Source organism: Balaenoptera acutorostrata, chromosome 6 (assembly GCF_949987535.1).
Source record: "Balaenoptera acutorostrata chromosome 6, mBalAcu1.1, whole genome shotgun sequence".
In the NCBI taxonomy this organism is placed as follows: Eukaryota; Metazoa; Chordata; class Mammalia; order Artiodactyla; family Balaenopteridae; genus Balaenoptera; species Balaenoptera acutorostrata.
The window spans coordinates 123,846,721-123,861,250 of NC_080069.1; the positions used below are offsets into that span (position 1 = coordinate 123,846,721).

The 14,530-nt window shown below is 56.8% G+C and overlaps 1 protein-coding gene across 1 annotated transcript; it reads left to right on the top strand.

The window, feature by feature from the left end:
* Window positions 1-10,412: 10,412 nt before the first annotated feature.
* LOC103001183 (protein FAM193B-like) lies at window positions 10,413-14,030 on the top strand. Its single transcript, XM_007194763.2, has 7 exons — window positions 10,413-10,535; window positions 10,639-10,772; window positions 11,031-11,542; window positions 11,978-12,079; window positions 12,676-12,984; window positions 13,211-13,292; window positions 13,469-14,030. The coding sequence occupies exons 1-7, from the start codon at window positions 10,440-10,442 to the stop codon at window positions 14,028-14,030; spliced, it is 1,797 nt and encodes a 598-aa protein (XP_007194825.2). The 5' UTR covers window positions 10,413-10,439.
* Window positions 14,031-14,530: the final 500 nt, after the last annotated feature.

Here is a 14,530-nt window from a genome sequence, read left to right on the forward strand (position 1 = left end):
ACTGAATATTTGTTTAGTATTAAGTAGTAAATATTTAGTTTTGGGCCCCTAAATAAATAGAATTATAAGTCACCAAAGGACTTCTACAGGCAAGACCCAAAAGCCAGAAGGAAGCCTAATGTCCACTGACAGAAGGATAACTCGAGGGACAGTCACACGAAAGAGTGCTACTCAGCAGTGAGAATGGGCCAACCACAACTCTGTGTGACAAACAGTAACGTGGATGTACCCATGAAAGCCATCCAAACTAGAAAGGAAGAAGTAAAATTATCTCTGTTTACAGATGGCATGATTTTACATGTAGAAAAACCTAAAGATCCCACCAAAAAAAAAAAAAAACCAAAAAACCCTGTTAGTACTAATAAATGAATTCAGCAAAGTTGCAGGACATGAAATCAGCACACAAAAATCTGTTGTGTTTCTGTACACTAACAATGAACAATTCGCAAAGGAAATTATGAAAACAATACCATTTACAATAGCATCAAAAAGAATGAAATACTTAGAAATAAACGTAACCAAGGAGACAAAGACTAGTATACTGAAAACTACAAATCATTGCTAAAAGAAGTTAAATAAGACACAAATAAATGGAGACACATTCCAGGTTTGTGGAATGGAAGAATTAACATTGCGAAAATGTCAATACCACCCAAGCCATCAACAGTTCATTGCAATCCCTATCAAAATCCTAAAGGTGGTTTTTTTTTTTTTTTTTTGCAGAAATAGAAAAACCCATCTTAAAATTCATACGGGTCCCAAGAAATAGAAAAGCCCATTTAAAAATTCTTATGGGATCTCCAGGGACCCCCAAAAAGCTAAAACGATCTTGGAAAAGAGGGGCAGAGGTAGATGACTCACATTTCCTGATTTCAAAACCTACTACAAAGTTACAGTAATCCAAACAGTGTGGTACTGGCATAAAAACAGATGTATAGAACAATGGAATAGAATAGAGGGACCAGAATTAAACCCTCACTTTTACAGTCAAATGATTTTTGACTAGGGTGCCAAGACCATTCAATGGGGGAAGAACAGTCATTTCAACAAACGGTGCACAGTGTTGGGAAAACTGGATCGCCACATGCAAAAGAACAAAGGTGGACCCTTACCTTACATACACACAAAAATTAACTCAAAATGGCACAAACATAAGAGCTAAAGCTATAAAATTCTTACCATCTTAACCATTTTTAACTGCACAGTTCAGGGGCATTAAGCACATTCACGTTGTTGTGCATTGTGTAGTAAAATGTAGGGGAAAGCTTCATAACTTTGGGTTTGGCCATGATTTCTTGCATATGACACCAAAAGCACAGGCAATAAAAGAAAAAATAAACTGGACTACCTTAAAATGAAAAACTTTTGCACATCAAAGGACATTATTAAGAGAATGAAAAGGCAACCCACAGAATGGGAGAAAATCTTTGCAAATTCTATATCTGATAAGGAATTAATATCCAGAATATATAAAGAACTTCTACAACTCAATGACAACAAGAACAAACAATTCAAAAATGGGCAAAGGACTTGAATAGACATTTTCCCAAAGAAGATATACAAATGGCCAATTAGTACTAAAAAAGAAGATCAACATCAATAATCGTTAGGGAAATGGAAATCAAAACCACAATGAGATATCACTACACACCCATTAGGATGGCTATTATAAAAACAAAATAAGTGTTGATGACAATGTGGAGAAAATTAGAACCCTAATTCATCAGTGGGAATGTAAAATAGTGCAGCCACTGTGGAAAACGGCAGTATGGCAGTTTCACAAAAAAATGAAACATAAAATTTTTATTTGATCCAGCTATTACATATCTGGGTATACACCCAAAATAACTGAAAGCAGGGACTCAAGTAGATATTTGTACACCCATGTTCACAGCAGCACTAGTTACAATAACCTAAAGGTTGAAACCACCCAAATGTCCATGGACAGGTAAATAGGTGAACCAAATGTGGCATATAATATTATTCATTCATAAAATATTCACAATGGAATATTATTCAGACATATAAAGGAAGAAAAATCTGACACAGTCTTCAACATGGATGAGCCTAAATACATTATGCTCAGTGAAACGAGCCAGTGACAAAAAGACAAATCCTGGGACGTCCCTGGTGGCGCAGTGGTTAAGAATCCGTCTGCCAATGCAGGGGACACGGGTTCGAGCCCTGGTCCGGGAAGATCCCACATGCCGCGGAGCAACTAAGCCCGTGCGACACAACTACTGAGCCCTGGCACCACAACTACTGAAGCCCGTGCACCTAGAGCCCGTGCTCCGCAACAAGAGAAGCCACTGCAATGAGAGGCCCACGCACTGCAACGAACAGTAGCCCCAGCTGGCCACAACTAGAGGAAGCCCGCGCACAGCAACAAAGACCCAAAGCAGCCAAAAATAAATAAGTAAATAAATAAATTTATTTTTTTAAAAAAGACAAATCCTGTAGGATCCACTTATATGAGGTCCCTAGAGGAGTCAAATCCATAGAGACAGAAATTAGATGCTGGGGTTCAGGGGCTGGGGGAGGAGGAGGGGAGTTAGTGTTTAGTGGGGACAGAGTTTGGGAAGATGAGAAAGTTCTGGAGACGGATGTGGTGATGGTTGCACAACAATGTGAATGTGCTTGATGCCCCTGAGCTGTGCACTTAAAAGTGGTCAAGATGGTAAATGTTATGTTAGGTATGTTGTAGCACAATAAAAAATTAATTAATTTAAAAATAATATGGATGAATCTCACAAACACAATATTTCCTGCATAATAAGCTAGACACAAAAGAATATGCCCTGTGATACTGTTTTTGTGAATTTCAAATACAGCTAAAATGAAAGTATGAGACCCCATCACATACGAGAGCCGTTTCAACGGCTGCACCCGAGGAACCCCAGGAGCCGTCTGCATCTTGGTGGCAGGCGTCCCTACGGAAAAGCCAGGTCTTCGTTTCCTGGTCTAACGTTCACCGCGTCAGTGACTTTGCCGCCTGCAGGCTGGCACACACACGCACACCATCAGAGGACAGAGCGACATCAGGGGTCAGTCAAAGACTTCTGGGAGGACAGCAGCAAGGGCAGGGTAGACCAGCCCCTCCTGAAACGACTCACTAGTGGGGAGAACTACCTGTACACACAGGACCAGCCTCACAGACGGGCGGGGGGTGACACCGGGCAGCCTGGTGTTGGCATGCGGGGCAGGATGCGGTGCAGGACAACTGAATCTCTGCATCCTGCCAACCTGGAAGGTGGAGGGTTGGGGGAGCCCCAGGGACAGATCTCAGGCCACTGGGCTGTGGGGTCTGCAGGGTCACTTTTTTTTTTAAGTAAAGGCAGGTTTATTTGGAGAGCTACACGCTCTATAGACAGAGTGTGGGCCGTCTCAGAAGGCGAGAGGCTTCAGGGTCACTTGAACAACCACCTGCGGAAGGCCCACTGCCAGCCCCAAGATAGGACCGCCTCCTTCTGACCACCTGCCCAGGTGCGGCCCCGCCTCTTTCTGACCACCTGCCCAGGTGCGGCCCCGCCTCCTTCTGACCCCCTGCCCAGGTGCAGCTCCCTTGCTGCTGCGGAGCTGGCCGCGGTGTTAAACAGCTACCAGCTCCTCCTTGTTCTCAGTGTCACCCTGGCATGAGGTCTCCGTGGAGGCTGGAAGGTGGAGGAGGCAAGCTGGTCACACTGACATGAGTGCCTGCAGGTGGCTGAGGTCACCTGGGCCCCAGGACAAGGATGAAGACTTTGGTCTCCACACCTGCCACGCGGGCGGGAACACAGGTGTGCAGCCGCTGGTCCCAGGCCAGAGGCCTCAGACAGGTCTGTTCCAGGAAGCGGCCTCCACAACAACAGCTTTTGTTCCTGAAAATTAGCATCTCAGGAAACTTTTGCGAAAGTGCCAGGGTGCCTGGCGCCCTGGGCCCTGGGTGACGTGATTGCTGCGAAGCTCCTGGCTGAGGAGGGACCCCTTCTGGGTGGAGGGCTCTCATCATGGGGCCCCTGTCGAGGAGGACACCGAGGACAGACTCGGGCGATCGGGCGTGAGGCCCCCGGGTCCGGAAGTCGGCCGTGCCTTCCTCTGAGAAGGGAGATGCCGTGACACAGAGCCATTAGGAACTGACGTTTTGGAAGCATGTTGGCCTTGTCAGGAGACCGGCCTGGAGTGAAGATGGGGACCCCTGGGCGGGGCGGAGGAGAGTTAGGCCAGTGCCGCAAGTAGGGACCATGGCCGGGACCTGACCGGCCACCCTCACTCCAGGCGTGACCTTGAGTGACCCGCCAAGCCTCACCCGACATCCTCCGTGAAAACAGGAAGGGATTCAGTGAGCCCAGCCCCGCACAGCCCCACCCCCCGTGGCCCCTCCACTGCCAGCCTGTTGGCTCCTGGGCCCCTCACACTGCACCACAAACCAGAGCTGCTCCCTGAGGAGACTGGAACGGGCTCATTCCCGACACCCCACGTGTGGACCGTTGACCCAGGTCCCGGGAAAGTCTTCAAACTTTTCCAGCTACCTCCATCAGGTGGCCTCTTTAAGCATCCCTCACTCACGCTGGTCCCCACGGGGACTTTGCAATTCACCCTAAAGGTAAGACAGCACCCCACGACACGGGGCGTGCTGGGCACCCCGCGTTCCCTGGGGCATGGGGTTGGGGGTCCCCTCCTCACGCCAGACGGCTAGTGAGCGGCCTGGCACTCCGAGGGCTCCAGGCCTGTGGCCAGCGGTGGCCGCTCTGTGCTTTGCAGGCTGGACCGTGGCCAGGAGCGTGGGGACCACACAGTCCCTCCTGCTGCCCATCGCCTCTCTGGGAAGGCCGGCCACCACCCCGACCCCAGCTTCAGGGTGCAGAGTGCATTCGACTCAATTCCACCAGTGTCTGTGCCGTCCTGAAGCCGCCGGGGATGCTCGCTGTCACGCCCTCTCCCCCCGCCCAGCACCCGTGCTGGTCCAGGTGGCTTACCTGGACCACCCGACCCTCCCGCCGCCGCACCCCAAGGCCTCTGCCCACAACCCTGGCTGCTCCCTCCAAGACCGAGGTCTCCTGAGCTGGGCCAGGCCGGGCTGGCCCTCTCCCTGCACACAGCCCCACTCAGCAGCCGCTTCCCAGGCGCCGTGAGACCAGCCCCTTCGGGAGGCCCCCAACCAGCCACTGCAGAAAGACGAATGACAAAATCCAGCAGCCCTGGGGACAAGAGCCCTGTCAAGCTGGAGTCGAGGGGCCCGGCAGAGGGCGCGCACCAACTCGAGCGGACGGCGCACCGACGTGGACACCGCTGAAACCCCCTGCAGCCGCGGAACCATGGCGCACGGACGAAATACCAAAGTCTCCGGACACCCACAGCTACTCTGTTCCCAAAGCGCTTCCACTGGCCTGGGGCTCCCAGCTCAGCAAAGCCCCTCCCATCTGGGCTGGTGGAGGGTGTCCCCAACTGTCCAGCCGCCCACGCTGCCAGACCCTCAGGCCCCCAGGTCACCCTCATCCTGGGGCGGGTGGAGACTTGGAGAAAACCTCTGGGGAAACAGTCATCAAATCAACATATTAGGGCTTCCCTGGTGGCGCAGTGGTTGAGAATCTGCCTGCCAATGCAGGGGACACGGGTTTGAGCCCTGGTCTGGGAAGATCCCACATGCCGCGGAGCGACTAGGCCCGTGAGCCACAACTACTGAGCCTGCGCGTCTGGAGCCTGTGCTCCGCAACAAGAGAGGCTGCAACAGTGAGAGGCCCGCGCACCATGATGAAGAGTGGCCCCCGCTCGCCGCAACTGGAGAAAGCCCTCGCACAGAAACAAAGACCCAACACAGCCAAAATAAATAAATTAATTAATTAATTAAAAAAAAATCAGCACATTAATAGCTCCACGGCCTTCTTTCTACTTATTTTGGTACAACGCACAAAAAAGTGCTAAACAGCCGTGTGCAGCTCCGAGAATCATCACCCGGCAAACCCCGTGTATCCACCGCCCAGGAGGCCCCACAGGCACAGCTGTGAGCCCCCATTCCCACGGCTCTAGAGCCACCGTGTGAAGAGCCTACAGCTCCGTCGCCTGGTCTTCTGTCGGTGACCCTGGGGCGGCCTCCAGGCCGGGCTCTGTGCACAGACCTGGGTGGGGAGGCACCCAGGAGAGCAGCAGACGCATCCAGGGGCCTTGACGGCCCGTGCACATGGCTCTGCCGTGTCTTTGAACTGACCAGCATCCCTTCCCCAGAGCAACAGCTCATGCTGCCCCACGTCCTTGTCATCACTGGTGCGATCATGTAACTGAAAGTGGGGTTGGGCTGCTCGCTGCTCTAAAGCCATTAAAGAGACAAGGTTGGTGGATAGGAAAGTTTGCTTTATTTCCAAGGCCAGCAACCGGGTGGGGGGTGGGGATCAGGGAGGGGGGAGGGCAGACTCGTGTCCAAAGGCCGACTGGCCCCCCACTGACAGTCAGGGGGCAAGAGCTTTTATAGACAGAGAGAGGGCTGCATGCAGAAACAGCACAGTCAGCTCTGACACTCATCTTGAAACTGGTCCTGCGGTGCTCTCATCAGCGTCATCTGGATTGTTTTAGGTACAGTTAGTCTTCAGTTCCAGGGTCAGTTTGTTCCCATTTCCTTGAGGCCAGTTCTCAGAATTGTGGCAGCTTATGTCATGGCTACAGCCTGGTCATCATGTAGTTCACTTCTTCCACCCGGTGGGGGTCTCAGTATCTATAAGACGGCTCACAGGATACGGCTCAGAATATTATCCATAGCCCTTGAGGAGGAACTAAAGGTCCTTGACTATGCTTAATGACTAAACTATGATTATTTGGTCTCCTTTGACTGTTTTCCTTTGCTTCTGCATTTTCTCACTTCTCTGATTAAACTTATTCTTTGGCTAAAGTTTTTCCACAGACAAAAGGCAGGCGGAGGACATGGCGGGGAAGGACCAAGGGGTCCTGCTCCATTTCAATCAGGCATTACTCTTAGTCATTTAGGGCATTGGGGGTGGGGGTGGGTGAAATCTCATTATAACGTTCATTTCTTGGATCACTAACGGGGCTAAAACACTCTCTCATGGTTTTGGTGTCTTTGTCAAATGATAACTGAGATCTGTTGCCCATTTTCTACAGTTGTGTCTTTTTCTTGTTGATTAGCAGCTGCTCTTTATATATCGTGGACAGGAGCCCTTGGCTACATGAGTAGTTTACCTCTGCCACCCTGGGGCTGAATTTTTCACCCACTTCATTGTGTCTTGCAGGGAATGGGGCTCTAGTCTCTGACAGTGCAGCAACTGGTGGCTTCCAGCTGGACTCGGCCAAAGGGGGGCCCCCCAGGGAGCAGGATCGAGAGTCTGGGGTACTCACCCCCCACTGCCCCTCCCTTGGGCTGCACCTCAGCCACACTGTGTCCTTCTTGGGGGCCCTGCCTACACCTGCAGCCCAGGGTCCACCACCTGCTCCCCAAGGCCCCTGAGCCCGGGGAGGTAACATCTCCCTTGTGGGTTTCTCCTAACCCTTCCCACCACGTCTTCGGGAGCCCTTTCCCCAAACACTCTTTCATTACCCCTCCGGATGTGCTCACTGCTCCTGCCGGGACCTTGACCACTGTCCTGCTGTAAGTGTGTCCTGCGGCTGCTGCACCAAAGGACCACAGACAGGGCTGAGACGGCAGCCTTATCCTCCTGGTGCCAGAATCCCAAGTCAAGGCGTCCGTGGGGCCGGGCTCCTTCCAAAGGCTCGAGGGGAGGATGGGTCGTAGCTACATCCATCCAACCTCCGCCTCTGTCAGCACATGGTCGTCTTCCGGTCATTCTCCCTCTGCACGACTGTGTCCACACTTGTCATCTTGACACGGACACGAGTCACATTGGGTGGGGCCTACCCTGTGACCTCGTGTTAACCGACTAAATCTGCAAAGACCCCGCCTCTAAGCAGGGTCCCATTCTGAGGTCCCAGGTTAGAACGTCAACCTACCCCCGGGGTGGGGCACACCCAACTCTTAACACTGCTGGAATTTATCTTTGGATTTGATGTAAGGTCAAGGTCAAGGTCCATTCTTGTCCTTATGAGCATCCAGACGACCCAGCACCATGTATGAAAAAGGCTGCCTTTCACCCCATTTCTCTGCAGAGCCATCTTCACCCTCAGAAGTGCCCGTACGTGGACTCGAGGGTCTGTTTCTTGCTCTTTCGGTTCATTTCTTCTTCAGCTTCACACAGATTACAGGCTGGCTTCATCACTAAAGCTTATAATGCGAACAGGAGTCTGGGAGAGCAAATCCTACCAAGTTGACCTTCAGGAGAGCCCCGGCTATTTTTAACTCTCGGCATTTTCATACATCTTGGAATCAGCTGGCGAAGCCCCATGAGACATATACCCTATTGCAATTTTGATTGGGAGCCTATTGTTCTTAGGAAAAGAATTGACTTTTTTTTTTTTTAATAAATTTATTTATTTATTTATTTATGGCTGTGTTGGGTCTTTGTTTCTGTGCGAGGGCTTTCTCTAGTTGTGGCAAGCGGGGGCCACTCTTCATCGCTGTGCGTGGGCCTCTCACTGTCACGGCCTCTCTTGTTGCGGAGCACAGGCTCCAGACACGCAGGCTCAGTAGTTGTGGCTCACGGGCCCAGTTGCTCCGTGGCATGTGCGATCTTCCCAGACCAGGGCTCGAACCCGTGTCCCCTGCATTGGCAGGCAGATTCTCAACCACTGCGCCACCAGGGAAGCCCCAAGAATTGACATTTTTATAGTATTGGGGCTTCTAATCCATGTACACGGTGTATGAACGTATCTAGTTTATCTTAATTTCTCAGTACTAGCTTATAGTTTACTGTGCAGAAGCCTTGCACCATTTTTTCATTGGATTTGTTCCTAGCTAATTGATTTTTTTCACTGAATTGTAAGTAAAGTCTCTCTAAATTTCATTTTCTAAGTATGCAGTGCTCACGTATAGAAACAGTTCATTTTCGTGTATAGATCCTGTGGCCAATCGCCTTTCTAAACTCACTAATGAATCTGAACAAGTTACCTGCAGGTTACCTGGACATCCTCCACACGGGGTCATGTCACCTAGGACCATCTCAGGTTCGTCACTTCCTTGCAAATCCTTCTGCCTTTCCCTTCCTAGAAGCTTCTGATGCTTCACCAAGAGAGAGGTCAGTTGCCCTAGTATTCTGTAAACCCCTTAATCAGATAAGGAAGCTCCCTTTAATTTCTAGAGCGGTATGAGTTTTTGCCACGAATAGTTGTTGACTTTCATCCAGTGCCTTTCCTGCAGCTAATACCATGATCAGAGGATTTTCCCTCCGCTCTATTATGTGATGGAATCCATGGATTGATTCACAATCCCTAAACCAACCTTGCAGTTCTGGAAGGAACCCTACAGGTTGTAACGTACCTTCCTTTCCACAGATGGCTGGATTCGCTGTATGATGTTTACCTGGGCTCCTGAACCTACACTCATGGGTGGGTGTGACGTTCAGTGTTTCCTTTCTCGTAATGTCCTTGCCCAGTATTGACACCAAGGTGTGGCACTGCGATATCAAAGGAGGGACTCTAACTGGGGCACAGTTGGCTGCACAAGGCCACTGCTTCAGTGGGGGACGAGGGAGGGAGATGGGAGACCCCACACGAGCATCTTCAAAGGGTCTTGCACCCAAGAAACGGGCTGGCAGTCAGCAGGCAGGCAGCGTCGTCACCGCCCCTTCAAAGGTGAGGAACCAAGGCTCGGAGAGCTAAGGACACAGCCCTGGGGGGTGGGGGGGGGCCAGTGTCTGCACTCACGCTGCTCTGCTCCGTGCCCCACGGCCCCGGGGGTCCCTGTGCGGCACGAGGGAGTCAAACTCAGTCAGGCTCCAGCAGGGGAGTCGAGATGGAGCACATCTTGGCTCCCGCTCGCAGCCCCCTCATTCCCGCTGTGCCTGGCTCTGCCCAGATGGCCCACTCCAGGGGGAGCGCCCGGCAGCACGGCCCAGGCCGTGTCACGGGGCCACCCCTGTCCCCCAAGCCAGGGTGGTCGGTCAGCCCCCCGGTGAGGCAGGGCATCCGGTGCTGCCACTCCCCCGGGGCCGCCCCCCGAGTCCCAGGGCCCCACGACCAAGCCACACAAACACTTGGGTGGCCGTCAGAAGGGAGACCTCAGGGCTGCCCAGGGCTGCCAGGTCAGCAAGCGGCTCTGTGACTTGATCATCGGTGGGAACACGAGGACCCTGGAAGCCTGCCCAGGCGGACACACCCGCTGTTCTTGGAAACAGCATGACTGCACCACGGACAGGCAGGGGGGCTGCGGACAAGGGCAAAGTGGCCATTGTTGGCTGCAGGCTCAACAAATAGAAGGTAATTGTGGTCAAAGGGAGGCGGCTGGTGACAGTCCGCCACGTGGCCAGGAACCTCTCCCGGCAGGGGACAAAAGGGCCACCACCACGGGCTCTGGACACCTGTCCGAGGTGCCGCCAGCCATCCCTCAGCCCCCCCGACTCGCCATGAACCTCCTGCTGCTGGCTGTGGGGCTGACCCTGCTCCGCTGCCCCCAGGCCCTGCACTGGGGGCCCCAGGACCCCAACTTCAACGAGACTCTGGTAGCCAGCCGCGGGCGTCGGGCGTGGGACGGAGAGGCGGCTGGGGGCAGCGGCCGCACGGACAGGGCCAGCCGGCACCAGCGCCCCCCCCTCTGCTCCCCAGGTCAGCGGCGAATGGTTCTTGGCAGGGCTGGCCTCCAACCAACCCAAACTCCTGAGGGAGGACGAGGACGCACGGCTGCTCATTCACCGCATCCAGGTGACCCCCAGGGCCCTGCAGCTCCACCTGCGCAGGAAGTAAGTCTGGGGCAGGTGCGGGCGGGGCGGAGCCCAGGTGAGTCGCACGACCCTGTCCCCCGCCCCCCTCACAGCCTGCTTCCCGGGCTCAGAGGTGATGTGGGGCGGGGCAAGGGGCTCGCTGCCTGGAGACGGACACGAGAGTCCAAGGTCCAGGGTGGCCAGGCTCCCCCCAGTCCCAGCGAGGGGCTGCACGGAGAAGGCCGAGCCCTGCCTTCCAGACCCCGGGTTCCCAGGCGACCTGTCACCCCCTCCCAGGGTAAATGGTGCATGTGTCCCGATTACGATGACGGCGAATAAAACGAAAAGGAAATTTCAGTACCTGCTGGAGAGTAAGTATAGACCCGCCATCCTCCAGCCCCATCCGCCCGGCCCCGCTCCCCCTCCAGTTCGGGGCCGAGCGTGGCCAGGAGCCCAGCTGCCAGGACGCCCACCTCGAGACGGCGTCCCTGGGCTGGGCGCGGCACCCCCCTGGCACCGGCAGCAGTGGCGGGCACGCGTGGGCGGAGGCTTCCGGGAAGGGCCCGAGGCCCACACCCGGTCCTGCCCAGCCCGGGGCCCGGCCAGTCCTCAGGAGCGAGTCATCAGGCCCTGTGACGGGACCAGAGGGATCCCAGGGTCTGGTTCTTGCCCGCCTCCCACCCTGACCCCCGGGGTCACAGATGCCGCCCAGAACAGGGTCTTCCTGGGAAAAGCGGACCCCAAGAGCTACATCATCCTCTGCAACCACCGCGAGAAACGTGAGGAGGTGGTGGCAGTGAGCCTCCTCAGTAAGTGCCCAGAGACCCCCGCCTGCCCGTGCCCACACATGGACCACCCGCCACCCGCAAGGGCAGAGCAAGCCCCTCCTCCCGCCCCCTCCGGAACACCCAGTGCCCTGCGGGTCCCAGTCCCCAGGGAGGACACTGGGCCACAGCCAGCAAGACACAGGTCGGACCCCGGCCACCTCGAGGCCGTTTGGAGGTGATGTGACACCCTCAGACGTTCCTGGGGCCCCAGCCCTTTAGCACAACGTGGAGTAAACGAAGGACAGGGGACAGAGATGACCAGGACCCAGAGAAGAGGCCTGCCCCCACCCGAACGCTGGTCCTGTCCCCATAGCCACGCCCACACCCCGAGAGGGCAGCCTCCCAGCCCCCAGAACCCCACCACCCGCTATCCCAAATGACCAGCAAGAGAGATGGCCCCTGTCACTCTGCCCCCAGGCCGGACACCTGAGGCAAGCCCGGACGCCCTGCTCATGTTTACCGACTACTGCAGAAACCACGGGATCCACACGACCAAAATCATCAACGTGACCAGAACTGGTGGGTGCCCACCCCTGCCCCAGCCTCGGGGGGCGGAGGGCACAGCCCGGACCTCCACTTAGCTCGCCACACATCGCTGCCTCCGCGCCTGACAACAGGGAGGCTGCTGGGCCCAGGTGGATGACCTCTGACCCTGTGGACACTGTAGCAGGGGGGCCCCTGGGGGTGGGGGTCGGCAGCAGGTGCTGCTCAGCACACGCGGGGCCTTGACGTCTCAGAGACTCAGGATGCAGTGCCGGGGGGCGTGGGAGGGACCCAAGGTGGGGACGCCCATCGGGCTGACCCAGGCTGACACGGGCAGGGCCAGCGGGGGGCAGAGGGGCCTGTGGACACACTCGGGGTGGGCCTGCAGGTGGAGGGCTGTGGGGGGCAGACCTTGGGGGTCCAGGGCCCGGCATGTGGCTGCCTGTGACAAAAGCCCCTCCCCATCGCCTCCTCTGTCCCTCAACAGACGCCCCCAGGCCGTGACCCGGGGGAGGGCCCGGGGCAGTGGGGAGCCAGCTGCCCTGGCTCTCAAAACAGTGCCCCGCCCCTCCCGCAGATCTGCCCCGGCCATCCCACACCCCTGAGCCTGCCGCACCACCTCTTGTTCACAGGGGTGTCTCCCAGGCACCGAAGGACCGGAAGATCTCGGTTAACCCAAGGAGCCCTTCAGCTGCCCCACCCGCTAGGAGCAGCCTCCGCCCTCCTGGAGGCCTGTCCTGCTGCGTCCAATAAACGATTGCCCCGGACCCAGTGTGCTCTGGGGGGCCTCAGCCCGAACACAAGCCTGGCCAGTGCCAGCATGGTGACCGGGAGCTGCCCAGTGACAACGGGGGATGGGGACCCTCCCGGCGACACCAAGCTGGCCTTGGAGAAGCTGCTAGGGGTTCACCGGGACGCCGTTCAGAGCGCAAAGCTGGGAGGTGGCGCAGGGAGGGGGCGAGGCCAGGCCCCACGGCCACCCTGGTCCCCTCAGGATCGGGGCTGCGGGCAGTGGCAGCCCCAGGGCTCACCCCGTGGTGGTGCGTGGGGTGAGACCCCGGCAGTGGGGTCTCCGGGCAGAGAGCACAGCTCCGGTGGGTCGGCCGGCAGAGCGCCTGCAGCTTAGGGGCCCCTTCAGACCACACCCTGGTCTCCCCTAAATGACAGTGGCTGAGGCCCTGGGGGCGGACACGGTGGCTGGGCAGGCAGCAGAGGACGTGTCTTACCCTCCTCGAGCCGCCACAGCCTGGTGGGTACCCCCTGAGGCCCCCTCCGATTCACACAGTGCCCAGCCAGGGCTCCCACCTGGGGCCAGGGCCCAGGAGGCCCACCTGAGTTCCCCATCAGCCAGGCCCCCCTCCACTGGACCCCAGCCTCAGGGAAGCTCCCTGCCCCACAGCCGGTGAGCCCCTTTGCTCCCCCAAGGGCTGTACCCCTGGCCACTGCCGCCCCAGGCCAGGGGGCTCTCTCCGGCGGCCAAGAGTTCCCCGAAGCCATGTCTTGGGCCAGGCTCGGCCGTGTAGCACCAAGGCTTGCATCGGCCCAGGACGAGGGGGAGGGGGCTGCAGGGTCCCTCAGTCAGAGAAAGGGACCGCCCACCTCCACAGCTGGGACCAGGCCACACCCCAGCACCCAGGCAGCGCTGCCCCCGCCCTCTCTGCCTGCCCTCGCCCTGGCTCCCCCAGGCGCCCCGCCCCCTCCACCCGAAGCCCGTGTCCCGACCCACGTCCGCTCCCCTTGCCTCCTGCACGCCCTCATCCTCGGGCAGCACCCACCCCCGGTCCACCCCACGGACGGCCTGGGTCCCAGTGGTCCGGGTCATGGTCTGCGGGTCTCCTCGCTCACTCCCACTTCCCTTCAGCACAAGCCACTCTCACCCCTGAGCCACCGGCCCCCGCCCCCCTACTCTGGGAAAGGCCTAGCACCCCTTGCCTCCAGCTCCGATTCCACCCCCAGCACACTGGGGTGTGGGGGGCATTTAGGATAAGGGAGGAGGGACCCCATCCCATCACCAGAGCTAAGCCGGCTCCGAAGGTGGTTTCAGAAATCCTGGATCCCAGACACAACTGCAGTGGCGGGGGGTTCTTGCTGAGCCCCGGGGTGTCCCGTCTACTCCCCACCCCCCGTCTCCTGCGAAGCAGCAGAAATTACAGGAGTGGCTGAAGCACACCACTCGGCAGCTTCTCATCCAACCCCTGGGGGCACGGCCCACCCGCTTCACGGATGGCCGGGCAGGGGGCTCGGGAGCACCCGCCTTCCCGCCCGGCCCAGCGCTGGAGGGGAGCCCCTCCTTCACTCCGCTGCCAGCGCCCACCACGGCCAGGCCCCCAGCACCCTGGGGCACACGTCACGGTGGGGGGGGGGTATCAGCCGGCCAACCCCCAGCCCCTGGCACAGCTGAGCCCGCCCACCAGGCTTGGGAAAGTCTGGGAAAGTCAAGTGCATTTGGAAAGAGCCCAAGGGGCCATTTGAGCGAAGCCAGGCCTG